We start from the raw sequence: 26,181 nt of genomic DNA on the forward strand, positions 1-26,181 counted from the left end.
CAGTTTTAACAGTTAAGTAAATGTATTAAATAAAGGAATTTGTCACCACAAATAAATAAATGTATACAATTATATAGAATTAATTACCGGTATATATAAAGTTCTGGTGGCTCACTAGCCAGACTAATTGACAGAAAATGCCACCTGTGTTTTTATTGTTACTATTTATCTATTACTAATTACTTTTTTTTGAATGGCAATGGGGAAGGTCTTTATCAGCAAGAGAAAATATAAAACTCAAAAAGATATAACAAATATATGATCTCCTACACATTTTCCAACACTCTCTAGTGGTCTGGATTGGAGTCTTTACCAGGCTTATTCAGCCTGATTGCATCTCACTTTTTGGATACATGCGTATTTCACTAAATGCATGAAAACAAGTACTGTAGGAGTCCTCTCTGTGTCTATGCCCCAACTCTGACCTTGGTCTTTCCCAAGGGATCAGTGCCATGTGTCCTCTCAGCTGTGGAGAACGAGAGAGAGGGATTTGTCTTGTATGTGACGTTCAAAGGTCTGATTCCCTTACAATAAGCATTTGATTGACATGAGAGTGTGCATGAACTACATGTATGTATGTATATATGTATATATATTCCTGGTGTGGGGGTCGGAGAGGTGTGGGGATGATGGCTAATCTTGCACCCCGAGTGCTTTTGATCCCTTCAACTAGTAAGAGATGCGCGCATGGTGCCTTTATGTCCCTGGGATCAGCTGTGCTATGTCAGAGCTTAAGAAGGGAGATCCGGCACATGAGTGAGACTACAAAGCCTGTGTGCCCGAAATAGTGCAGGAAAGGGCTGGGGTGCGAGCACACATGTCGCACTTGTTGCTAATTTGATCCAGTATAAGTTGCATAGATAAGAGCAGACTTACAGTCCTTCAGAAATGATCTCTGGATTCAAATATGCTGGGCAGCTTTGGCTCTCAGCACCCTCTGCTGGCAGATAATTGGTACGGCCTCCACTCAAGGGTTTGAGTCCAGTTTACACCAGGGATGTCAAACTCATTTTACATCAAGAGCCACATACAACGTAGTTAAAGACATTTAACTACACATTTAATCTCTGAGATATCTTTATGTAGTAAGAAGTGCAATCTCAACAGCACGTCTCAGTTTTTCTACATGATAAATGTGTAAAACTAGAGGAAATGGTTCTGGTAGCTCACTTTTATAAAACGGAAAAGTTTTTGCTGATTGATAAAGTATTTCCTTTTTTCTTTAAGCTAAATTTCTATAGTATAAAATGAAGAACAAGTACTTTTCTGTCATTTAATTCTTTATCTATTACTTAACTACATTTAGCTGTGTGGTATGATGGCTGCGGGGAAGCTATTTATCAGCAAGAAAAGCTATAAAACCTATAAAAATACAGATAAAACTCCAGAATTTATGCCCTCCAACTTTTTTTTCCCCAAAGCCATCCAAGTTTTTCCCAGGCTGATTCTGGTCCCAAGGCATTATATTGTACCAATTTATATTTATTATGATAATCTATTTACTTATCAAGCACAGTGCTCGTCAGTAACTCAAATGTGGCAATTAAGGAATCCTTGTGAGTGTAACATACCTAAAAAGTCCAGTTAGCTAGCCCCAAAGTACAGTACAGTACAGAGACATGAACTAATGTCAGTCTGTCAGTCAATTAAATTAAAGAGATCGGAGTCACGTCTGAAAAAGAAAAGAGCATTTTATTCAGCACTGGTTTTGTTCCAAGGAAAGAGCAAGGGGAAACTTGAGTATCAGCAGAAGGTGGTAGGTGAAAGCAATGATTTTTTTTCTCTCTTTTTTTTCCATTTTTTTTTTCCAGCAACAAATGTTCAGTAAGGGAAAGTACACTCAGGTAAGGCCTGGCTGTATTTTTCTACATTGAGCATTTAATGCTTACTATTGATTGTGGGCAGATGGACGGTGACCATACATCTTTTACCATTTCTCTTGTCTCAGAGTGGTGTAGAGGTAATACATCGTAAATGTCAAGAAGAAAAGCTAAGAACACAATAAAACTGTTCACTTTTGGCCCTGAACGTATATAATTTACACATCGCATTCTTAAGAAACACATCAGCTGTGTGATTTCACCATCCATCTAATATTAATGAAATACCGCAGTTTTTATTTTATTTTTTAAGTATTCCATCCATGATTGTTGCATATATTTTGTTTTGCACAAGGCAAGGCAAGATTTGGGGTTTTTCCCCACTCACCCAAATAGTTTGAGATCTACATTGTTAAATGGAGAGTAACCAAAATCGTAATATTAATTTTGAAGAGGGAAAATAGAAGTCAGAGGCAGAAGAATGCAGCAAATTCCTGTTGCCTGCATTTCATATGTTTCAAGCACACACTAAGCCATCTACTTTACAGAGAAGCCGGCATTTGTCTTGCTTTCGAAAAGGGGGAGCATCGCACCTGAAAAGCACTCGTAATGTCTAGAAAAAGAAAACCCGGAACAGAAGCAATGACAAATACGGATGGAAAATAAAAAATAAAGCACAATGTTGCCTTTTTGAAGATCAGAAAGTGTAATGCTGCATGTGGGAGAAAAATGTTAGAAGTCCTGTTTAGCCAGCTCCTGAGCGTGGCTTCTGTTCCCCTTTTGTCCACCCTGGTGAAAAGGGGCTTTACCTGCAAACCCCACCACCCCAGCGGACGCTAGCAGAACCATGAGGTAGATTACGGGTCAAAGTGACCACAAGAGAAACAAAAACCCTCCCAAAAACGATGCCGCCTGGGTGAGATACATGCAATTTCATAAAAGTACAGCTCTCGTTTCAAATCATGTCATGAATTTGTTGTCGTTTTGTTTATTTATTTATTTATTTTTGTAAAAAAGGAAAGAAGAATATAAGGATTTCCCTTGCTCTGAGTTTGTCACCGTTCTCATTTCTCAGTATTGCCGCGGGACTCTCGTTTTCTTTATTGCTACCAGACGACTAGATAGCGCAACGCTCAATGGAAAGCCTCGTGATTCCACACACACCGTTTTGCTCAGTCCGATAAGAAATGTGACACCTGATCAAGTTTTGATGAAACAAGGTTGGAGAATGTTCGATATCACGTAAGGAAGGCACCTTTTCCAATAGTAAATTCCTAATGAAATGGTCACTCGTATCAACTGTCGAGTGCAGTTTTCTGAGCTGTGGCAAAGTCGAAAACCAAAGTGAAGTTATTTTAAAACTTCAAAATTCTGTGCAAACGAGGTCTGCAAGGGTTTTGTCCATATACCACAAATAAAGGAACTATCAAATCATAGAAACCTTGATGGGATAAGGAGGGAGGGAGTGATATCTCCATCTCATGCATTTATTACCACATCGTACTTGAATGGGGAAGGTGAGGGTGAATGGGCACAGGTGGGGATGGAGGGAGGTACGGGGGTCATCTGGCAAGTGTTTGAGAATCCTTGAAAAAGAGGAAAACAAGAACAGCATTTTGTATTTTTTTTTTATCAAAATAAATCTTGGTTTTTCTTTCTTTTTTTTTTTCTCCTTTTCCCCCACTTTGACTCGCTGGCTGCTTGAGTCTGTTTACACTGTCCTCATTTTCAACTACAAATGTTGGGGCTGTGCAAAAAAAAAAAAAAAAAGTTCATGTTTCTGGTCCAATCAGCAGACAGAGACTGTTATTCCTGTGATGTCATCAGCAACTTCCCACCTGCCAACTGGCTCACAAAACAGGAATGTGGCCTGAAAGACAAAGAAAGCAGAAACAGGGATATAAAACTTGATTTTTTTACTAAACAGGGGCCACAAAAATACACTCAACTGCTACAGGTCAGCTGCTCCTTAACGCAAATATCTACCGTATTTTCCGCACTATAAGGCACACTTAAAATCCTTTAATTTTCGCAAAAATCGACAGTGCACCTTATAATCCGGTGCGCCTTATGTATGAATTCTGGTTGTGCTTACTGACCTCGAACCAATTTTATGTGGTACACGGTGCTCAAAAATCTGTCAAAAAATGTTTTAGTACGACCTTGGTAAGCTACGAAGCTGCACCGGATTGTCAGAGCATTACGGCTCCCGTAGTCAGGAGCCTTGCGGAGTAATCTGGGTCCAAAACTCCGTTCGCTTCGAGTTAAAAACCCTCTAAATTCTATCATCTTTAATAACATGATTGTTTTTGGCCCACTTTGCACCAGAAAGAGGAAACCAGCGGCTGAACAACAGCAGCACGTTTAAGCTTGATAAGCTGTTGTTAGAATTTATTTAATATTACTTTCTACACCAGGATCTTTTTCTACAGCTGACGTAACTGTGCAGGGGCGGATCTAGCAAAGTTTAGCCAGGGGGACCGATAGGGCATTAACAGGGAAAAGGGGGCACAAAGACATACTTTTCTTTCTTATTCTCATTTAAAATGTCTAGCTTTTAATAAATAATTATCTGACACACAAAGTTTTAATTTGATGTAAAATGAATAGAAGTCAATTACTGTATATAGTGACTATTAAGTCTAATATATATACCCTAGTAAGCTATAGTGCTTTTTCCTTTGGGAAGGTACCATCTGTGCAGTCTGCAATTTTGTTGAAGAAAGATGTTGAATCTATTTAATATTTCTTGAAAAATAATTGATTTCTGTGCATTTTTTTTCACACTGCATCAAATTAAGGTTGATTACGTCGATTAAGCATCATGAGGTGGCGCGTGAGGGTGGTTCCCTATTTTTTATTTATTTATTTTTGTTGTTGCTGGGAGTTGGAACCCTATTAGTTAGGTTGCTTAATATTTACGCTAAGTACTCTTTAAAATACCAGAATAGGGAGGATGGTGTAGGTCTAAGTTTATTAGATTGATCAGTATTGCTGAACTATGAAATATTTTTTTTGTATACAGGTATAACAGAATAGCTTTAGTGTAGTTGTTGTTTTAAACTTGAGTATGAACTTGCAGACTTGCAAAATGCAGCAAGATATTTTAAAAAACAGTTTTGTTGATTAAAAAACACTATATCGGATTCATATCGGTATCGGCAGATATCCAAATTTATGATATCGGTATCGGTATCGGACATATAAAAGTGGTATCGTGCCATCTCTATACAGAAGTCTCGTCGTTCAGGGTGGCCCATTGCTAGCTAAACCATAGGGTCGCACAAACACAACAGTCAAAGGTTAAATGGAGCATAGCAGACATAACAATCACAACCGACTAAATTAACGATTTGAACTCAGACATATACATTCCCACGAGTCTGTAATCTACATTTTCAGTATGTTTTTTATCTTGTGGCAAATAAGTCAGTAGGGCTTGACTCAACATGCCTTTGCTCAGGTTTTATGTGTGCACTCAGGCAGCCGAGTGAGGCCCAACTCTTAACTTAATAAAAGAGACAACTGTAACAGAGCAGCATATATAAACATTTACAGTACTTTGCATTCGCACAAAGGTTTCTCCTCAAAAGTTTTGTATCATTACAGAAATTCGTCCCGGGGCTTTATTAGGATGTCCACTTGACTGTTACGTGTCAGTGAAGCTGCTGAAGTAAACACTCATGTTGTTGAGATTTACGTTGGGAAACCAAAGCATACCTGCATCTACTTGCTGAGTTGACTGTAAGGGGACGAGTTGTTGGAGGAATCCACTTGCTGCGGCGTGCCATTTTCCTGAAAAGCAAAACATCAGCATCTCTCATTTAGAATCTGATAATAACCATCCTCGCTGTGTGTGCATTGAGATAATTGATAGCTTTAGAGGACAAGCACCTCAAAAACAATCCAGGCCCTTTTGAAGGACAGACCACTGGACTGGCTGTTGCAATTTTGTTTAAGCGGTTTATTGTTTTAAGACGTACGACACCGTTAAGGCAGAAGCTGAACATTTTAAATGAAAAGTTGAATATGATAAAGATAGAATAAACCTACCGGTGCTGCCTGCATGGCGGGATACTGAGGCATGTAAGCTCCCTGGACACCTGGGTTTGCTGGAATATACTGAAAGATAAGAAAAAAATGGAAATAATTTAATAGTATATTACCTATGGAGATGCATGAAAGACAGTTAGGCAACTCAACTTTATGTGCACAGCATTTTCAGGATGACAACGTTGATCCACAGGAGAATGTCAAAGTTTGGTTGACAAAAAACCTCCTGTAACTGTAGCAGTTAGAAGCTCGTGTTATGTTCTTATAACTGCATCTGGGGACATGCAGATGCAGTTATAAGAACCAAAAACATCTGTCACGTATGAATGAATTTAACTTCCTTAAAGTGCAAAAAAAAAAAAAAAGTGTCTTCTGGCTCAGGCTCAATAATAAAAGTGTGCCAAAGGCCCTTTTTTAAAAAAATTAACATGACCTTATTTGCAATAATGACACACACACACCACACACACTCACAAGGTGCAATTGCCAGCTATACTACAGCTGGTAATAACCAAAAATAAAGATTTCATCTTGCCAATTCACAGATATCTGTGCACAGTGTTGCAATCATAATCATAATTGCCTCTAGTGTGCTGTTTAATGGTAGCACAGATTTCATTTGATTAGTGCTGTGTGTGTGTGTGCATGAGAGATGGAAGATATCCCAGAATTCCACTCACCGCTCCAGTGTTTCCCAATGACAGCTGGCCCATCTGCTGAGTCATCATGGCTGTTGGGTGCAGTGACATGGAGGGATCCACAGAGGGCGACATCACAGAGGCCTGAAAACACAAAGTGGCTCAGTTTTGTGGCACACGTCACATGAGTCAAGTCATTTAGATAAAAACAGCAACACCACACAGGAAAGGCAGTGATTGGTACAAAAATAACAAGTGTTACTCTCTGACATATATACGGGTCAGCACAGGCCAGCGAGCTGGGGAAAAGGACAGGCTTTCGAAACACATCCGTAACACTAACTGTGACGGTGTAGTAGTTTCAGGTCGAAAGAAAACGCTGCACATTCAGAACATTGTCTTCTATGCTAGTAAATTATGCAGAAGGTGTGGTGTTGCCAGCTCTAGCCAGTTTTCAGATGGAGTATTGCTTTAAACATGATGCCCTCAGGGAACGGACCATTTCCTAACAAAAAAAAAAAAAAAATGGGGGAGGGGGCAGATCAGCAGAGACACTTGTTCCACTGGAAACCATCTGTTGGAAGAGTCAAAGAGTCACAAGACTGTCTCTGCTTCAGGCATTTCCTGCTGGATCCAGAAAGCGGGAGAAGGGGGGGGGAGGGCAGTGGCTGGAAGCCTCTTTAGTTGTTCCATTTCTCTTTCATACGCAGTCCAACACACACTTAAAGCATGCAGCGGCTATTTCCCAGAACTTGTCTCAGCCTCTGGCCTTCTCATGTGTTTGGGGAAGTTTTGTAGCTGGACTTGTCTGCATCAGCAGAACAGGGGGAATAAAGTGACACTGTGAGCGGCTATGAGCTCAGAAGTTTAGCTGCAGTGGCACCACACACCCATTTCCTGTGCACAGAACACGACGCAGTTTATAAAGCCGTGGCTGCAGCTGCCTTACCGGGTGTTGCATGATGTATGGTTGATGTGCCACCCAAGAATGACTCTGCACCTAATGACGAGAGAGGCAGAATGAGAGACAGATGCAAAGAAAGAGGATGAAAGCAGCAAAATGTGTCGCCCATTTACAAATGCAAAACAATTTATCTCATCTCCACCTCAGTAGTTTTATTTGTGGACTGTATAAGAATAGCTCTGCACAATTTACAGTTCAAAAGTAATGGATCATTTGAACCTTTGGCCATTTAAGAATTAATACATATGACAAAGAAACTAGGATGCATACTAGGATAGAAATTGAATGATTCTAACAGTCTGAATCACAAGCCACAGGCGAATCAGCATAAACGCCATCTATCATCATAAAGACAGCACACTCCTGCTCAGACATAAGAGCCCCAGTAATATCCAAAGCCATCATCTTTTTAAGTAAAAGCCTGGTTGCTTCTCTTGCGTGGCACTAAGCACACCAGTGGCTTCATAACTCCAGTTCTGCCTTCAGTACTGAGCCTAATCATCTCCATTAAGGAGTTCATATGCCTTACTAACAGCCTGGGTGAGGTCCACCCTACTTCTGCTCAACTGGTCTTTTCCCGAAAACCCTTTTTTACAGTTTTTTATAAGCTTAAGCTGATTTGTTGTTGTAATCAGCTGCCTTCCTCGTTTAACTGTAAATGTAAGCCTGTTAGATGTTAAACAGTTATCATTTAAATTTGGTATGGGCAATATACAGGAAAGCTCTGGCAGTAGAAGATCATAGTATTGCAAATGTAAAGGCATTGCTTTCTTGGAAACAGGTTAAGAATCTATTGGAGTTCGTGATTAACTCCTCACGTGATCCGAGTATCTACTACACAGCTCTTAAAACTCTGAAGTGAATTTATCTGCGACCATCTGGCAGACGGCTGGTGAAAAAAAATAAACTCAAATCAAAACTTAAATTTATCCCTCCTGTGCAAGTGACAGACCTTTTCAGTGGTTTGAGGTATTTTCCACACAGAATGTCATTCATTAAAACTCTTTGGCAACAGGAAGGAAGACGTGAGAATTCAGAGAAACCTTGACTCAGAGATGATGACTGTGCCTGCTCAAATGATGAGTTTGTTCCAGCGAACTCCTAAGCTTACTGTCAGATAACACGAGCTCTGTTCACACATTAAAAAAAATGCAAAACCACATGGAGCTTCCAACGTCTGAGGCAGCCCAGGAAAATTACATTCATCCATCTATCTTAACTGATTTAGGATGTGGGGGTTGGAGGGGTGGAGCCTATCCCGGCAAGCATTGAGCAAGAGGTGGGGTACACAGTGACTAGGCTGCCAGTGTAAGTTGCATATACAAGCAAAAGGATCCACCAGCCCACACACTGTAACCTCAAATGTGGAATACAGAGGAGCGGACAAGTATCGAGAAAGCAGTTCAGCTCTTAGAAAGGGTTTTCTTGGCCCATTAAAGGGATATTGTGCAGTACCTGGTAAGCAGAGACTGGAGACATGTAGGGAGCCATTGTGGGCTGCACAGTCATTATCCTGTTGGTGACTGGATAAGGAGAAGCATAGTACCTAGGAAACAAGACAGTATTTTACAACAAAGCTTGGGAATTATGAGGCTAGTAAAGTGTAAAATGAGGGCATGAACTGTTATAACCAGAGTGCAACTTACCCGTTCTGTATAGCTGCTGAGGAGGGGTCATAAGTGAGAGTCATTGCCCCCTAAATGACAAAACCATCAAAAAGGTAGAATTACATAACTGAATTATTAGTTCTTACTACTTTAGCGTAACAGTAAAACACCATGAAACCATAATTGGTGAAATTACCTTTTCATTTCAACGGTATGGCTCAACAGACCCATACAATATTCTTGATAGACTTGTTAGAAGAAGATTGATTCTCAGTAATAAAAACGAGGTGGCATACATGCAAGATAGATGACATTACGTACTAATCTGAGATCCGCTGTCTGTCCGTTGGGAACAAATCCGCCATGAGCATGTTTCTTCCTTTGACTGTCAGCAAACTTACACAGCAAGGGCTGAGAGGGTGCTGGGGAGGAGGGATGTGGAAAAAAAACAAAAACAAAAACCCTGACATGTTAACAATCACTCAACAATTATTAATCACCGCCTCTGCGGTTTTCATCTGTGGGAAAGTATCCAGAAAGGGGAAACTCTTCCCTACCCAGAGCTCCAGAAGCCGTCTTGATAAACTTCCCATTGAAGTGGGAGATGACTGCATTGCACTGCTCTGTTGTGTCCATCCTGATGGAGGAGAGGATGAAACAACAACAAAGACTCATCATCAAGTGACACAGAGATCATCTAAAGTGCAATCTTCTTTAACGCAGTGATGCTGGCATGACTGGAATAACTCGGATTCTCATTTTTGTGACCATTTACATTCTGTAGGGTTTATAGCCAACAACCGGCATAGATATGTGAAGTGAAACAGGAGGCAGTATAGGGTTATATGTCCAGTTATCGATGACTGCTTTGGGTTTTGCACTGTAACGCCAGATTCTGGAGGAACACAGACAACACAAACACAGCCTGTATGCTTCGTGTTTGCTGTTACTGACAGCAGTGTTATGCAAAAGCATGTCTTACACAGACAATGAGCCAAAACTGACTCTATTTAATAAGTCTGAGGGCAGAACACAGGCTTGTTTGCTCTACATTGCAATACAATGGTACCTCAAGTGAGCTATTGTATTACACAATTTCAAAAGCAAACGGTAACAGTAACTAATGCACTGTTAATTCTATGTCTAATAAAGGAAGGCAGGTTACAGATTGCTGTGCTAGGACAGGAGCTGCACAGTGCCACTGCTACTTCATAACACAATTTATCATCATAGGTTTGCTGAAGGTTTATGTTGCACCTCCTTTAATACCGATCAAACAGGAAAAAAAAAGAAAAGAATGTTCTTTCTGTGAGTCTCTTGTGACAGACCTGGCAAAGCCCACACCTCGGCTGTTGCCGCTGTAGTCTCGTAGGATCCGCGTGGAGATGACCTGACCAAAGGGCTGCAGCATGTTCTCCAGCTCTTTCTCATCCACAGACAGAGGCAAGTTGGAAATGTACAGATTTGTGGGGTCCTGTTCCTGCTGCTGCTCGTGTTGAAGGAGACAGAAAAGAAGAAATGCACTGAATGCTTTAGCATCATGTCACGATAAAATGAAATCAACACTCACAAAGGCTGTGTTGTGCCATTTCTCTACTGACAAATGAATGCATGACACAAAAAAAATAAATTCTCTGCATGAAACTTGCCTGGGCGCAGATCAGCTAAAGTGTGGTTAATGGCTAGAGGAACATTTGGTTAAACAAGCTCTCCTGCACACACAGACACACACACACACACACAGTGTTACACACTTCATCCGCACTGTGCAGCAGCTCAGCGCCTCCACAGTCTTCCCTAGAAACAGCAGGAGAGCGGCGTAGCCTAGCTACCGCAACACACAAACTGCGTTCAGCCATGTTTGCTCCAAACAAAGCAGCTACATGCAGGTCTCCAGTGAGCCACCGCACACCAGTGAATTCTAACCCGTGAATTCAATCACACGCAGCATGCATGTGAAAGGGAAAGGACTGGAAGACATTAGCCCACTATGAGAGAAATCACAGATATTATGCAAAAATATCCTTGTGTGCTTTACTTTCAATTGGCCACAGAGGCTCGAGAATGCCTCAACGCTTAAAGTGCTGCTATAACAGAGCACTGCTGCAGATATCACTATGTATAAATAGCAACTGCAAATACCCAATAGCAGTAAAGTTCCTGGTAAAATTCTGTATAGTGTATAAAGGAGAGTGGGTAATGTGTTGCACTGACAGGTTATTTGGCAGAGAGAGATGTGACATCTGGTTTCTACAGTGAAAGTAAATGGGGTCACGGGAAGAACAGCTTGTCAGCTGAGGTCATGTGACCGGTCTAATGTCATTCCCCAACACACAGTGGACACAAGCGTGCACGCATTAAAAAACAAAGGAAGAAAAAAAGCACAACCCCAAAGAGATGTTCGCAAGCATAACAAATATGCACAGACATGCACATGTGCATGTACCAAACTCACCTTGGCCATCTGGGCCTGTATGCCGCTGGTTTTCAGAGCATGGACTGCTTTTAAAGCAGCCGCTGGGCTGTCAAAGTCCACAAAGCCGTAACCTGGAGTTTGCAGAATAGTATTTACATCAGCAGTCAGTAAGTGATAACATCACTTACTACTTACTGAGATATATATATATATAAAAATTGCTTATTCTCGTAAATATAACAACATATTTTATACGTGAAAGACTCATAAAAGAAATCTTGTAATTGAGATGTGTGGGAAATCTTTTAAAGGAATTGCTTTGGGAAGTCTGCTTATTCATTTCCTTCCCCAGAGTTAGACCAGAAGCTCGATAACACTAAGATCCTTGAGCGGGTAAGCTCGGCTAAGAATAAACACTAAAAACTATACTTGGCTTTGTTGAAAGATAAAAAGATAACCGTCTACCAGGACCTCTTCAGAATGAGCAGGATATAATTAATGCATTGTATCCTGTTTATCTGGGCAAAACCTTTGGTTTTCAGCCACCTTTCTGTAGTATTGAAATCAAAATGCTGTACTATTCCTTTAAACCGGTATCTATGTCTCACCCACATTCTATGCATGCCTTTTCACCATTTTCTAGAACATTCCAACAGTGTGAAAAAGATCTGTAAAAATGCAGTACAGTATGTTCTGCATTTTAAAATGAAGAAAGTTTTTCCGTATTTTTTTAAACAGTGCATCGAATCTTACCATCTGCTTTCTTATTATACAGCCAGCCATTATGCACTGTTTTCCATTTATTTCCATAAAGTGTAAAAATCTGTTAAATCTATTTGCGGAGACTCGGTGAAACCTCTGTGATACTTATCACACTTCTGTCTTCATAGTGTTAAAATGCAATGAAGATTTTACCAATCAATCTACACTTTCACCTGTGAAGCAAACCAACAGCACACGTTGTGTGACAAAATTATAAACCGGGCATATTCACAGTTGGCTTTCAGGTCACCTGATTTATAGGTGTGGAAATTCAACTGTGTTCACGTGTTAGGTGGCTCTCTGTACTTAATTTAAAGTTGAACTGCTAGTATATTTTGGCAGCTAGAACTTATTGATCTCACTGACCTTTACACTTGTTGGTTGTCTTGTCCAGGATTGCCTTTGCAGACTGAATCTTTCCATACCTGTGTGCACAAAAGATGTAGACTACCGTTAAAGACAACGATGAATCAACAGCTGAGACTGTTCTCATTGTGTATTATTTAAGATTTCCAGATCCAGATTTCTCTGGATTTGTTTCCAGAGAAATCTCTACATGGAGAGCCTTCATTCAACTTGACAGTGAGGTTAAAGAAAAGAACAGTTCACAGGACGATTAAACCACACAATGTGTAACTGGTTTCAGTTTACATGTTTCAGGCTTTGCTTTATCTCTGACTTTCCACTCAAGTTGAACTCTGACACAAACTGTGAGCTTCTCTACCCGCACACCATACACACTGAATGCCTAGCTTACATCACCATTCAGACCTTGTTGCTATGAAAAGCACTTTCATTTCTGCTTTGTGCTGCCAAACACCACTGGGAACACGAACAAAACACAAGCAAACATGACACAAACAGCTGCTGTTGCTGCTGCGGGTTACATGAGTGGACATCCTTTTCCATTTGCTTGTGAATCAGAAGGAAAAAGATTGGACAAAACAGCACTAATTATGGCAACCCCCCACATTAACCACTTAGACTGGCATCTGTACTATCAGCACGTACAAGGCATTCTCACCAGTTGAATGAGAGTTTTGCAATCTGCTTTGCATACCAAAGATGAGCTGTGACTTTTCTATATGTTTCTTTATGGTGGTTGGCACCTTTTATGTGGACACTACGGTTAAACCAGCATGGTTTTTGCATGTCTGCATTGATTTTTTGGCATCAAACAGCAAACAGGCTTTTATTTTTAAGAGTGTAATATTTTACTTTAATTCCAGTAACTATTAAACCACTTATGCTATTTATTTAGCATATTCAGGAAAGGTCTCTTCTTATTGTGTAGGAAACCAGTTATACACAAAATAATAACAAGAAATCATAACTCACCTCTTTATATTGCATTCACACTTAAAATTATGCAATAACAGGCAGACTGCTAGGCTTTACTTAAACTAATTACTATCCAACGTTTTAAGAAGTGTGCTGAATATATGGTGAATGAAATATTCCTGTCACCAAGCACTGAGTAGCAAGAATCCAATCATCCTGTCCAAATATGGTCACCTCTGGCTTCAAAAACTGAAGATTGTAAAAGCCGTAATATCAAAGCAGGAGTCCACACAACACAGGTGGTGTTTGATGGCTAACGCTATCTGTTAATCTGCTTAGCTTACTACAATGTGATGAATTGAAAATAAATATATATTCTGCCCAAAAGAACAAAATATGTCTCATGTCCACTCTTAAATTCTTACTAATTAGATTTAAAAACCTTAAATGTAACAATTTCATGCTGTGCTGGTACAGATGGTAGCTTTCTATTTTCTGTCCTCTGTCCTAAGACAAGCTGACCCTGACCATAGAAAGTATTGAGATTTTGCAGCCATGAGATACCAACTTATCTGCCATTTTTGGACGCGTGACAATCATGCTGACAATTTAAAGTTAAGTGAATAAAACCCCAGATACACAGGCCTAAAGACCAGTCTGCGACCATCTGACAACCATCCATTTCTTGGGAAAAATGGATTCCCTGACCGATAGGCAAAACCTTTGTTGTGATGGTTTTTGGTTGCTAGCAGAATGCTGCAGTCGCCTGTAGTCTGCATGAACCCAGCTAGCTTGTCTACCAACACTGGCCAACTATTCTAAAAATGGCAGTAGAACTGTGAAAAATGCGCCTTTTAAAATGTCTTAGCTAGACGAACATTATTCTTTTCCAGTTTGTGCAGCACTTTTTCAGGGTTTACTACTTGGCTAGTAGGTAATAAGAGTGTTTGCAGACAAGCTACTGCTAGTGACCAAAGCAATTGCTAAAGGGTTTTTCTTGTAGTACAAGAAAGCAACTACTTACGAAATGGTTGGGGAATATAATTTTTTTCCCTTTTGATGTCCAATAAAGAGGACAGCTCTTGAACAATGGAGCTAGCTTCTAGTGGTGAAAAGTGAATCTAAGGTGGAATTACTTTGGATTGTCTTTAACAGCCAGCAGGGGACGACTCTTGTGGTTCCAAAATAAATTTGGGCTGGATAGAAACCCCTGGACTGGGACCTCGGTTTACATGTTCCTGATACATTTATGGTCACAATTGCTAGTTTCTGATTACACTGAACAAAAGATCAAATTAATGCTGCAAATTTAAACAGCAGGACGATCATGGCGAAAACACTCATGGGTCAATAGCAGGACTTCAGTAACCTGTGGATCAGTGATTCCCAGTGTGTGGGGCTTATCAACCTGGTGAACCACTGAAGTGCTGCTCGTGTACCATAACAAATCCCTTACATAAAAAAATTAAGAAATAATTTTCAATTTTGTGAGTTATTTTAGCGCAAACTACTTATATTTTGCCTTTTCTGGGCCATTATCTGAGCCTGAATTTGTCATATATTCTTTCAATTAAAATGTATTTTTTAAAAATTGCTGTCCTTTTTTAGAGCTACTATTCAACCCCTTTCATTTGCAAAGTACAATAAGTGACAAAACATTCGTTTGCACAGCCATACGCGTATATGAGCACGAACTCACTGGTGACAGAGTTTGATCAGGTCCAGGTCTGTCGTGGCAGGAGGCAGGCCACGGATGTAAAGGTTAGTTTTGCTGAGCTGCTCCAGGCCTGTGCTGCTGCTGCTGTTGCTGCTGGGACTGGACGGAGTCATGGGGTAGGACTGCACACAGGAAACACACTGTTAGGAAATGTACGGGAGCTGGATAATCTAATTTAAACTCAGGTCAAGCGTGATCACAAGAACATTTCATCAGTGTGACAAACACACAGGGAAAACGCTGTCTGCACTAGTCCATGCAGTACTCGTCTAACATCAATAAGCACTGCTCGCTAAAGAGCTGCATTTCAGTTGGTTTTCTACAGCGAGACACACCTGAGACCACAACAGGTCCGGTGGTAGCAGAAGAAGGACTCAAGAATTGGCCAACTTTGAGCTGCTTTTAGGTTATTTGCTTGTATGCCACTCACATTCATTTTAAAGAATAAGGCATGCTAAACATTTGGTGAGTTTGCAGTGATGCCGATCACAGAAAACTCAACAAATATTAACAAATGTTACTAATTAACTACCCAGTTGTGCATAGAGGTACCTAAAATTAAGCAGTCAAACAAATTAAATTATTTAAAGGGACAGGAGCCTAAAAGCAGCTTTCCTACATCTTGAATATGTTCTTATAATAATTTTGTACATTTCCATATTTCCATCGATCCATGCGTGTTCTTAACTCGCTTATCTGACTTAGGGTCACAGAGGAACTCCTTGAATTCTCTACCTTTTCTTAAACTGAGCAAAAGGTTTGCCCTTTAACCCCTTAGCTGTAAAAAGACAAATTTCCTGTGCATTCTTTTGCATTCTTATAGGTGGGCCTTTGGGTCTGACATCAGACAGACACTTCCATTTTTTTTCTTACTTGCACACCAAACCACACCACTGCCCTGCAAAGCATTTCCTTCCCTTTACTCATTCATTAAAATCCCCCCACCAGCCACCGCAACCCTCTCCAGTTCAGATCAAAGACAAAGCGTGGCAAAATAACACCATCTGTCCATAACCGAAATACAATCCACATTTTAGGAGCCAAAACTGTGCACATGGGCCAAACAAGGCCAACTATGGCTAAATGTTCATAGCAGGTATTATTCTTTCACACGTGAAGACCTGATTCCTGCCACAGGAACATCTGTTAGGTCTCTTATGTGTTCAAGTAGAGGCCTTACACTTTTGTTGGTGTGCAATTACAAAGCTTAACTTAAAGCTAAAAAAAAAAAAGCCCATCAAAGCTTCTCCATTAGAGGGCAGCTATGGTATATTTTACTCGCAGGGCCCTCTTATAGCTGATTAAACACCTACACTGAAGACTCATTCTTCCCCTGAAGGGATTCATAGGAGATCGGATTCACATCCCCGTCCTCAAAGTAACGTGCAGTACCTTCCGATGAATATATATTACAAGAAAATTGAACCCTCGCTCCACCTTATCTGAAGCAGGGTTCACATTTCCGTCAGCGGCAGAGGTTAAACACCCGCCGCCTCTCTCCTTCCATCTTCCATCTTCAGATGGAAAAGCACAGGGGCACGGCCTTCATTCAGACCAGCCTTTTCTCTTCACCTGAGAGGTCAAAAAGAAGAATGCAGGCAGGCAGGCTGCATAGTTCAGCCAGCACACTGACATTCATCCCAGCTCTCTCTCTCTCCCTCTCTGGATCCAACCAGAATGCATTAACCTATAAAATGGACTACAACCGTCATGCACATTGACCAGAGTTGGCCAGCAAGGTTATACGGACGTAATAATTAAAGTATCGGTTGTACAGCTACAGATCGGCTCGGATTTTATCTTTATTTTATTTAATATCTTCATCTTATTAGGTTTCCCCTTTTGACAAGTGCTGAGAGCAGATGATCTGTTTTCCAAACGGGGTTTAATTATTACCAGAATGTGGCGTGAACGCATGTAAATCCTGAAATGGCTTTCCAATGTCATGTGCTATTATTCACCCCATTTTCTCCCCTCAAAGTGTGATTTAAAAAAAAAAAAGTAGGAAGAAAGGGGGAAAACCCAATGTGTGTATGTGTGTGTCTTTGGCCTACCTGCTTACGATTGGCTGTCTTCGGCGGGTTGCCCGTGTTTGCAAAGATCATCCTGGAGGTTATAGATGGATTTTACTTCCTCCCCCCCAGAAAAAAGGGAAAAAAAATCGCACCGATGAGAGCCACTATAGAGACGAAATCCGAGCGGGGTTCGGGAGCCTATCAAATACCCAGTCGCTTTATAACATCCGCATCATGAACGGCTGCTGGACACTTTAAAAAAGAACCCTCGGTCCCGCATAGGTACACTGTTACATCTATACAGTCAGATGCACACCAGGCGATGGACCAGCCCTCCGGTCCGGTTCATTGATCTACGACGTCCTGCTGCAGACCGCTCGGCAGTCCCACCTACTACAGACTAAACCATCTCCGCCTCTGCAGGGTGTTTGACATCAAATAAACTGCGTTGCCGCCACCTAAAAACTCGCAGCGGACGCTTGCTTATTGCGATAAACGGACGTGTGGTGTCTGAGGCTCGGTCGAAATTCAGACACAAAGCGGGTTTGGGTTTGATTTTGGGAAGCACAATCAGTTTGGGCTCAACCCTCGCCGCCTTTCATGTTGTCGTCGTCCGCACATACCAAGCATTCTTCACCCCCACCTCCTGAAACCACACACACAGAGTTGTACACACACACACACCCTCTTCCTCTTTGTACCCTCCCCCCCCGCCTCCCCCCGACACACACACCCCGTCCAACATAGGCTAGTACATGTCACAGAAGTCAGGATGCAGTGATATATAAGCAGTCGCCACCGGCCCCGAGACGAGGTCACAGTTTCCCTGTAAACCGCACAATGTGGGACGGAGGCAAGAACACAGAGCAAATATTGAATTCAAAACACACAAAAACATGCTATTGATGTTTTCTGGAAGGCTTCGTGTACTTCATATCACATAATTATGAGTCAGAAGAAGAAATACTTTTTTTTAATTTAATGGCTTTACAAGATTGATGAGTTCATGGACCCTTCGTAAAAGTGCGTTTTAACACTAACCACTTCACTGAATGATGGGAAAACAGGAATTGTACCTTTCTAGATTCTCATCAGCGGCTTCACTGTGTATTGAAGACTTTATTTAAAGACCAAGCGCTTTAAAAGTCCCGTCCCCCGTCTCCTACCTTTAAGGGCGATAATTTTATTCTAAAAAACAACCAAACAAAACCAAACTATCTGTACAAAAATCTGAAATTTTGAGTAAAGAAATCTTTTATTTATTGGACAAATAAACTTCAGATCCACACAGCAAAACATTGGTCAATTTACAGTCATGGTAGCCTAGTTTGACATAAATAGTAAGTACAGTACCGCAAAATGACTACATTTACCACAGTGCATTGCCTTAATTGTGAAAGAAAACGAGTCCACAGCAGTGTGCAGGTCATCAGAATCTTTTCAGGACTAAGTTTGAGTTTTTCACCTGTGCAAACGATGCAGGAGATTTCAGTGTAGAAAAGAAACAAGCTGCTACAGAAAAGGAATAAATAATAATAATAATAATAATAATAATAATAATAATTAATAAACACATAAAAAAAACGGTATGATGCTCTTTTTTTGGGGGGGGGGGGGTTCTAAAGAAGGAAACTGCTATATTTTCAGCATCGTTATTATTATTATTATTAATATTATTATTATTATTATTATTATTATTATGAAGGGATAATAGGAAAATGATGGCATACAAACCTGGGCCCAAGCTGAACCATTACCAAGAGGTTTTCACACATGTAAAAAGGAGGAAATGGTATCAGAGACCACACACGTGTAGATGTGTGTTGTGGATTTGTTGGTTCTAACTTTTAGAGCACCCATTTTACCTTTTTTACTTTGATCTAATTACACTCATTTTGCATTCACATACAAATGTTTAAAGGCTCAAAGCAGTGCCTTCCTCTAGTAGTCATCCTGCTGCAAGTCCTGCTGGAGATTTATAAAGCAGCTCTAAATCCAAATCCCATCAGGGTGCAGGGAAGCTCTTAAAGCATCAAATTTCTCTTCCTTATTTCCTCTGCTGGTAGGATTAAGGTTTCATGCTGGTTTTGAGTTACAAGCCACTTCTGATGTGACTTGAAAAGTCCAATGATTCCTATCTGAACAGTCAGCTGCACCATTTGTTTTCATAAATGTGTTTGTACACTTGTTTTTATGAAGTTAGGCCATGTTTGATTAATAAATCCAATACATCCAATGTGCTGGTGACAGATGAGGTTTCACAAAAGATTCAAATGTAGATGAGTCAAATCTCTGTATTTTTTCATTCTACTTTTTTTTTAAATTATTTCTTTTAAAAGCTCTTCTTTATAAATAATTAAAATATCCAGTAGGTCGATTGTTCCATAGAATTTAGTTTCAGTTTTCTGAATAATTCCTCCAGATGTTTTAAGAATTGCTTCTCTCATCATTTTTGGTAGAATAATGACTGTATGTATTAAAACTATAACAAAAAATAAGCCAGCAGAAAGCCCTGAAACAATGTACTTTTGAGGCAAAGTTAATAATGTATGCCCTACTAATTTAGCCCTGGATCCCAAAGGTCAGAGAAACCCATCATAAGGAAGCACATCCTGGTTAAGACTGCTGAGTGTATTGAACTGTGTTGATGTAGCGGGGGGGTCTGAGGGTTTGAAGAGGGAGGGGCTGAGGAATGTAGATGATTATCTGCTCTGTCCACATCCACCAAAGAATAAGGGAATTTGAAATACCCCCTTGGCGCCATCAGCGTGGCAGCTGACGCATCTAGCATCGCAGTGTATCTAGTAACGGTGCTGGGTGAGATCATACGAGTTGTTCTGTAGAACTGGCTCCTGTCTGGCTAGAATACAGGAAACAAACAGAAAAGCTTTTTCACAACTCCAGTAATGGTGTGGTTTGGCTCAGCGTTTGTGGCTCCTTTGGGAGCAATGAAATGCTTGATTGCTGAAAAAGGAGAAACCATGAAAACATCACAGCAGTCTTCAGCCTTTATATAAAAATACTATTTACTTTATACACTTCTGTTTTCCATAGAAATGATACTGATGTGAGGGCTAGAGGTGGCAACTGGTTAGATTCATTACATTTAGAAAATACATAAAAAGGATTTGTTTGACCGCACTCACTGGATTGATCAACACTTAGAACAATGGGAACATCCAAGGATCTCAGTGAAGATCTAAGAAAGAGAATTCTAGAGTTACACAAGTTGGGGAGGTCTCTTGGGCCATTTGTAAACAGCTGCAGATTCCAGGATCATCAGTAATTTGGATGTGTCGCCACTTTGGCAAGTTCTGGAAAAAGAAACTTTCGCCCTCAGATGAGAGTAAATAGGTTAGGATGTTCAGAAACCAAGGCTCACGCCTTCTATTAACTGAAAACTGCTGGAAAACCAGCATCACTGTCCACAGCGAAGCTAGTTTTACATGGCCATGGGCTGAGAGAGAGAGAGAAGCCCCTGCTCCAAAAAATCTAAAGCAAGCAAAACGCCTTTTAGTCAGATGAGCTAAAGACTAAGCTATTTGGTCACAGTGGCAAGAGGTATGTAGGTACTGAGGAGTGAAGGTGAGGCTTTCAAACTAAAAAAATTGGACTGACTGTCAAGCATGGTGGTTGTAGCGTCATACTCTGGGGCTGTTTTGCTGTCAGTGGTAAATTGCACGAAGTGGATGGAAGAATAATAATGAAGGGCTACCTCCAAATTCTTCCACTTCACCTCAAATCAAATAGCATCAAAAACAGTGAGACAGTTCAAACTTGGTTACTGTTAGTTTGGGTTGACTTGATGGCTAGCAAAAGCATCTGGTCAAGGTGCTGCTTGTTGATAGACATTTTAATATAAGTTGATGTGTATGTTTATATCTGACCCTGTGTGACTTAGAGAAAATGCAAAATAAATTCAAGCCTGTACACCCAATTATTGTTTCTTGAGTCACTAAATGTGTAACCTGTACAATCATTCCTCCCTGGAAAACTATACAGTATACACAAGGGCCGAGTTGTCCAAAATTAACATGACAGTCATGTCCATGATGAGGGTATGTAAATGACTTCAAAATATGTATATATTGACAGAAAGAGCTGATATATAAGTACCCATAATTCAACTGGTTAGATTAACAGAAAAGTTAATACAAATAATAAATTATAAAGAGTTTTGATATAAATCTGGTTCTTCTTCTTCTTCTTCTTCTTCTTCATCTTCTTCTTCTTCTTCTTCTCCTTCTTCTCCTTCTTGTCGAATTCTTTACATAATCGATTTGTTGTCCTAAATGACTTAACATACATAACTGTGGCTCCCTCTAGTGTCTCAATGTTGCAAATGCCAGTCGGGCTCCACCAATATACGTCATTAGTGCGACAGTTACTCTGTGGAAAAAAGACGATTCTGGCTGATTCATTGTAGCCGGGTGGTTTGTTTCGGCTACGACCAGAAAAACAAACTCTTCTGAATACCACACAGGTCTGACAGCAGGTAAGTGGAGGCAGACGTTCAACACAGCTCACAGAAGTCATTAAATCTGATGAAAGGGGATTACTGTAAACAATTTGTTAATCATTTTCTTGTACTAAACGGTGCAGGCTAAGTTAGCACAAACAGGCTAGCGCTAGCATCACGCTAATTGTGTCCGTGAACTGAGCTAAAAGCAGCTCAAAACAGTAAACAAGCTAAAACTATAGTCATCAGCCACAGGCATGTAATGATACATTAACTAAAACATACGAGCCGATAATGTTTTATCAGGCTTATGATGTTGCCGTATTGCGTTTGACGATTATGGGTGAATTAGCACATTGAAGCTAACTGTCATTAGCCTTTCTGTGGAATATGGATATTTGATTAATTAATGTAATTTTTTGTGTTACTGGAAGTGCAGTTTAGCTCATTTTCTGCACACAGAGCTTAGAAATAGTCCGAATTTTCTACTCGAGTTTACTCGTTAGGCCTACGTACACTGTGACTACACATAACGTCTAATCTCATAAAAACAAAATATAACCAAAATATTAAAATAAAATATGCATAAGGTACATTTATTTTAATGTTAGCAGTTAAATATAATTTTAAATAATGTATAGGGTGATCTTATTAATTTGGAGATTGTCCAAACAGAGTAAAATCTGATCTCTATAAGTTTTCTTTGAATAAATGTGGACTGAAGGAACTATTACATATAACTCTGTATCTTCACAAACCATGTCCTGATCACGAGTTTAACAAGACTTTTTTTTGTTTGTTTGTTTCTGTTTCACAGTTAACACATCTCAGTATGGACCGGCTGCTTAGGCTCGGAGGTGGAATGCCAGGTCTTGGCCAGGTAACCTAAAGATAACCAACAGTATAACTACATTACATAAAAAATACACTTGCTAAAGGGGAGTGCTTGTGTGCTGCAGGTTTTATCAGATGGTTACTGCCATTAAATAAATATTAACAGAAAGAAATATAATGCATATGCACATTGTATGCTCTAAAATTCTAACTGATACCTGGAATGTGGTGATTAGTAAAAGCTGCTGCTGTCTTACAAAAGCCTGAACTAATAAAAAAAACACTGCTCCTCAGGGCCCCCCAACAGATGCACCTGCTGTGGACACAGCAGAGCAGGTGTACATCTCCTCTCTTGCCCTGCTCAAGGTAACACCTCTGCACCACATCATCAGCAGTAAATATGTGATGTCCATAAAAAAAAAAACATCTCGATGACTTTTCATGCTATTCCTCAGATGTTGAAACACGGGCGTGCTGGTGTACCCATGGAGGTCATGGGATTGATGCTGGGAGAATTTGTTGATGACTACACAGTGCGAGTGATTGATGTGTTTGCCATGCCGCAGTCAGGAACGGTAAGTTCATTTGTCCCAATCTCCTCCTGTAGATTACCAAGGAGTGCACAGTTGGATAATAAACACCTTGTTTGTATCATGATATGACCAATTTTGAAATAAATTTGTGATGATTAATGTTGACTTTATACTTTTTCACAAAATCACAATTTTGTGCCTCACAGGGTGTGAGTGTCGAAGCAGTGGATCCTGTGTTTCAGGCCAAGATGTTGGACATGCTAAAGCAGACCGGCAGGTAACACTTGAGACTATATAAAATGAATAAAAACTCATTTTCAAAAGGATAGTTTGATCAAATACCTGCTTAGCTAGTAATTGATGCATAAAGTGAAGGCTTAGAAGAGAAAATGAAAAGTTTTTATGAAAAAATTTACGTTAAATGTCTCTAAAATCATATTCACATATGTCTGCTGTCCTCTTCCTGTGCTGTTTAACAGACCAGAGATGGTGGTGGGATGGTACCACAGTCACCCTGGGTTTGGTTGTTGGTTATCTGGTGTGGATATCAACACACAGCAGAGCTTTGAGGCTCTGTCAGAGCGAGCTGTCGCAGTGGTCGTTGATCCAATTCAGAGCGTCAAAGGGAAGGTAGGGATGAGTGGGTACCAAGGAGAAACCCTCTAATCAGCCTCTTATTATTTCAAGTGCAGCGCACAAGATCAGTTATTAAGTGAGAATTCATAATGAATTAGTGATGATGATCGTTTAATTGTGAAACGGTTTTTCCTCCACTGTCATCTTCAGGTTGTTATTGATGCCTTCAGATTGATCAATGCCAACATGATGGTGTTGGGTCATGAACCAAGACAAACCACATCCAACCTGGGTCATCTGAACAAGCCTTCAATCCAGGTAACCTGCTGTTTGTGTTCTTAGAACATGGGTTTTTTCTTAAAATCTCCTAACAGATGGTAGCAACGTGTATTGTTATCTCCAGTTTCTGAACATCATATGCAAAGTAATAGTCACTCATGCTTCTCCATAAAATTATGTTCAGCGTTTTCTTTGAATATTTGCAGACAACACCAGCTGTTTGTTTTGTTGTTAGTGTTCAGTTAGCCTCAACAATCAGCTTGTTATAACATGAACAAACACAATTCAGTTAACTTTATTTACATGCAGTTAAATCGTTGCATAACAGCATATACCTGAGGCAGTTGGCACTAGTAAGGTTGCATTCAGAGAGACGTGAAGAACAGGAACAGCTGTGTGCCCTGCCATTCATCACACTTCATTTCCAGCCATTGTATTGAAACTAAATCAGTGTAAAAGATCTAAAGAGGATTTTTTGTAAAAATTCAAAACAAATCCAGTGTTAGAGATTTTTTTTGTGCAATGTTTGCTGACATTATCCAAAAAGGAAAAAAAAATGCTAAACTTGATGTTTCTTGTGTTTTCAGGCCCTGATTCACGGACTCAACAGACACTACTACTCCATCACCATCAATTACAGGAAAAATGAGCTGGAGCAGAAGGTTTGAGTCTCACAACCTATTAAAGAGTTAATACTTTTGTTAATTTGTGGTAGAACATATGACACATGACTTTTCTTATTCAGATGCTGTTGAACTTGCATAAGAAGAGCTGGATGGAGGGTCTGACCCTGCAGGACTACAGCGAGCACTGCAAGCACAATGAGACCATCGTCAAAGAAATGTTGGAGCTGGCTAAGAACTACAATAAGGTGCGACTTGAAATAATTCAGCAGCAGATAATTTTTTTAAATTTTTTAATTATTTTTTTTTACCATACTGTTCCACAATACTGACATACTGTCATATTTCCACCTCAGGCCGTTGAAGAAGAGGACAAAATGACCCCTGAGCAGCTGGCAATCAAGAATGTTGGAAAACAGGTAGATTTTTGTTTGTATTTATTATAAACTTTATTGAAACCAGGGAATTCTCAAAAAGGATCTGAAAATCTTGACCCTGTGGTTTACATTTTTCATCTTTTTAAAACTTTTTTGTTATTTAATCTACAGGATCCCAAGAGGCACTTGGAGGAGCACGTAGATGTTTTAATGACATCCAACATTGTTCAGTGCCTAGCTGCCATGTTGGATACAGTAGTTTTCCAGTGATTGGGCTGTGTGTGTATAACTGTTAATATTACAACCCTTGTTTTCTTTTATATAAAATAAATGTATGTATGACAGTAATTCCTGTGCTTGTGTCTGGACTGACTTGTAGTGAACTGAACTTGTTAACAGTTACTGGAGGAAGTTGAACCACAGCAAATACACCACAGGGAGAAATCTAGTTTAATTAACGCAGGGCACTTGGAAAAGCTTAATCCAATACAATGTTACAAATATAAGAACAGTAACCTGTCAGATGACGTGACGCAAAAAGTGCCCACTTGTAAATAAGCAAAAACATACCCGACTATTTATTGGAAAGAACCAGAAACGTCAGATTAGGTTTTATAGCTGATGTAATCTGTCAGAAACTGGAGTCCGGTTGACTGTTTGCACCAAGCAGTGCAGTCTATTAATCAGTTATTCTAAAACAGATTGTAAAAACAACTCTGAACATTTGATAAATAAGTGCCAGCACAATATACATGACCACCTTACTCCTGATGGTCAACTGTAGCTTTTACAGAACATTCAAGTATTAGCAGCCAGATGTTTTCCGTTGTTGGAGGTTTCAGTAGCTTAAAACAAAAAGTGGAAAAAAAAGCTACCATGAAGTTACCGCTTTTATCAGAATATATTTTACAGACATCGCAGAGGGCAAACAACTTTGTTCTTTTGTGCCAAAGCTTCTAATATCACTGAGCTGACTCAGCAGGGACTCTCTATGTTCATGTAACGCCTCTCTTGACCATTAGATGGGGACAGGGTTTCATGCCACAGGGCCAATAGCCCCACCTTCAGTATTACAGTTTTTCTCGATTGGTTTGGCTCATTTCTTGAAACCGAGATGACATTCTCAAAATAACATGGACAGATCTCCAAACCACCTTGCAATTGTTCACAACAGAATGTCATTTCTCATTGGTTTTATCAAATTGCAAATGCTTTAGTTCATGTCTC

General features: G+C 40.0%; 2 protein-coding genes across 2 annotated transcripts; one reads left to right on the forward strand and one right to left on the reverse strand.

Annotated features, from left to right (window-relative positions):
- Positions 1-1,673: 1,673 nt before the first annotated feature.
- rbms1a (RNA binding motif, single stranded interacting protein 1a) lies at positions 1,674-17,943 on the reverse strand. Its single transcript, XM_082530234.1, has 14 exons — positions 17,313-17,943; positions 15,241-15,380; positions 12,627-12,685; positions 11,538-11,629; positions 10,411-10,568; positions 9,640-9,719; positions 9,404-9,504; positions 9,122-9,171; positions 8,931-9,021; positions 7,461-7,511; positions 6,554-6,655; positions 5,874-5,942; positions 5,541-5,615; positions 1,674-3,690 (listed from the first exon to the last, which is right to left on the reverse strand). The coding sequence occupies exons 1-13, from the start codon at positions 17,361-17,363 to the stop codon at positions 5,547-5,549; spliced, it is 1,113 nt and encodes a 370-aa protein (XP_082386360.1). The 5' UTR covers positions 17,364-17,943; the 3' UTR covers positions 1,674-3,690; positions 5,541-5,546.
- Positions 17,944-21,640: 3,697 nt separating this feature from the next.
- psmd14 (proteasome 26S subunit, non-ATPase 14) lies at positions 21,641-25,302 on the forward strand. Its single transcript, XM_082542658.1, has 11 exons — positions 21,641-21,768; positions 22,550-22,612; positions 22,861-22,932; positions 23,022-23,141; positions 23,306-23,376; positions 23,579-23,729; positions 23,886-23,993; positions 24,542-24,616; positions 24,700-24,825; positions 24,934-24,996; positions 25,126-25,302. Exons 2-11 carry the CDS (start codon positions 22,565-22,567, stop codon positions 25,222-25,224), a joined length of 933 nt encoding a protein of 310 aa, XP_082398784.1. The 5' UTR covers positions 21,641-21,768; positions 22,550-22,564; the 3' UTR covers positions 25,225-25,302.
- Positions 25,303-26,181: the final 879 nt, after the last annotated feature.

The sequence above is a fragment of the Aulonocara stuartgranti genome (genome assembly GCF_965226115.1).
Source record: "Aulonocara stuartgranti genome assembly, chromosome: 1".
Lineage (NCBI taxonomy): Eukaryota > Metazoa > Chordata > Actinopteri > Cichliformes > Cichlidae > Aulonocara > Aulonocara stuartgranti.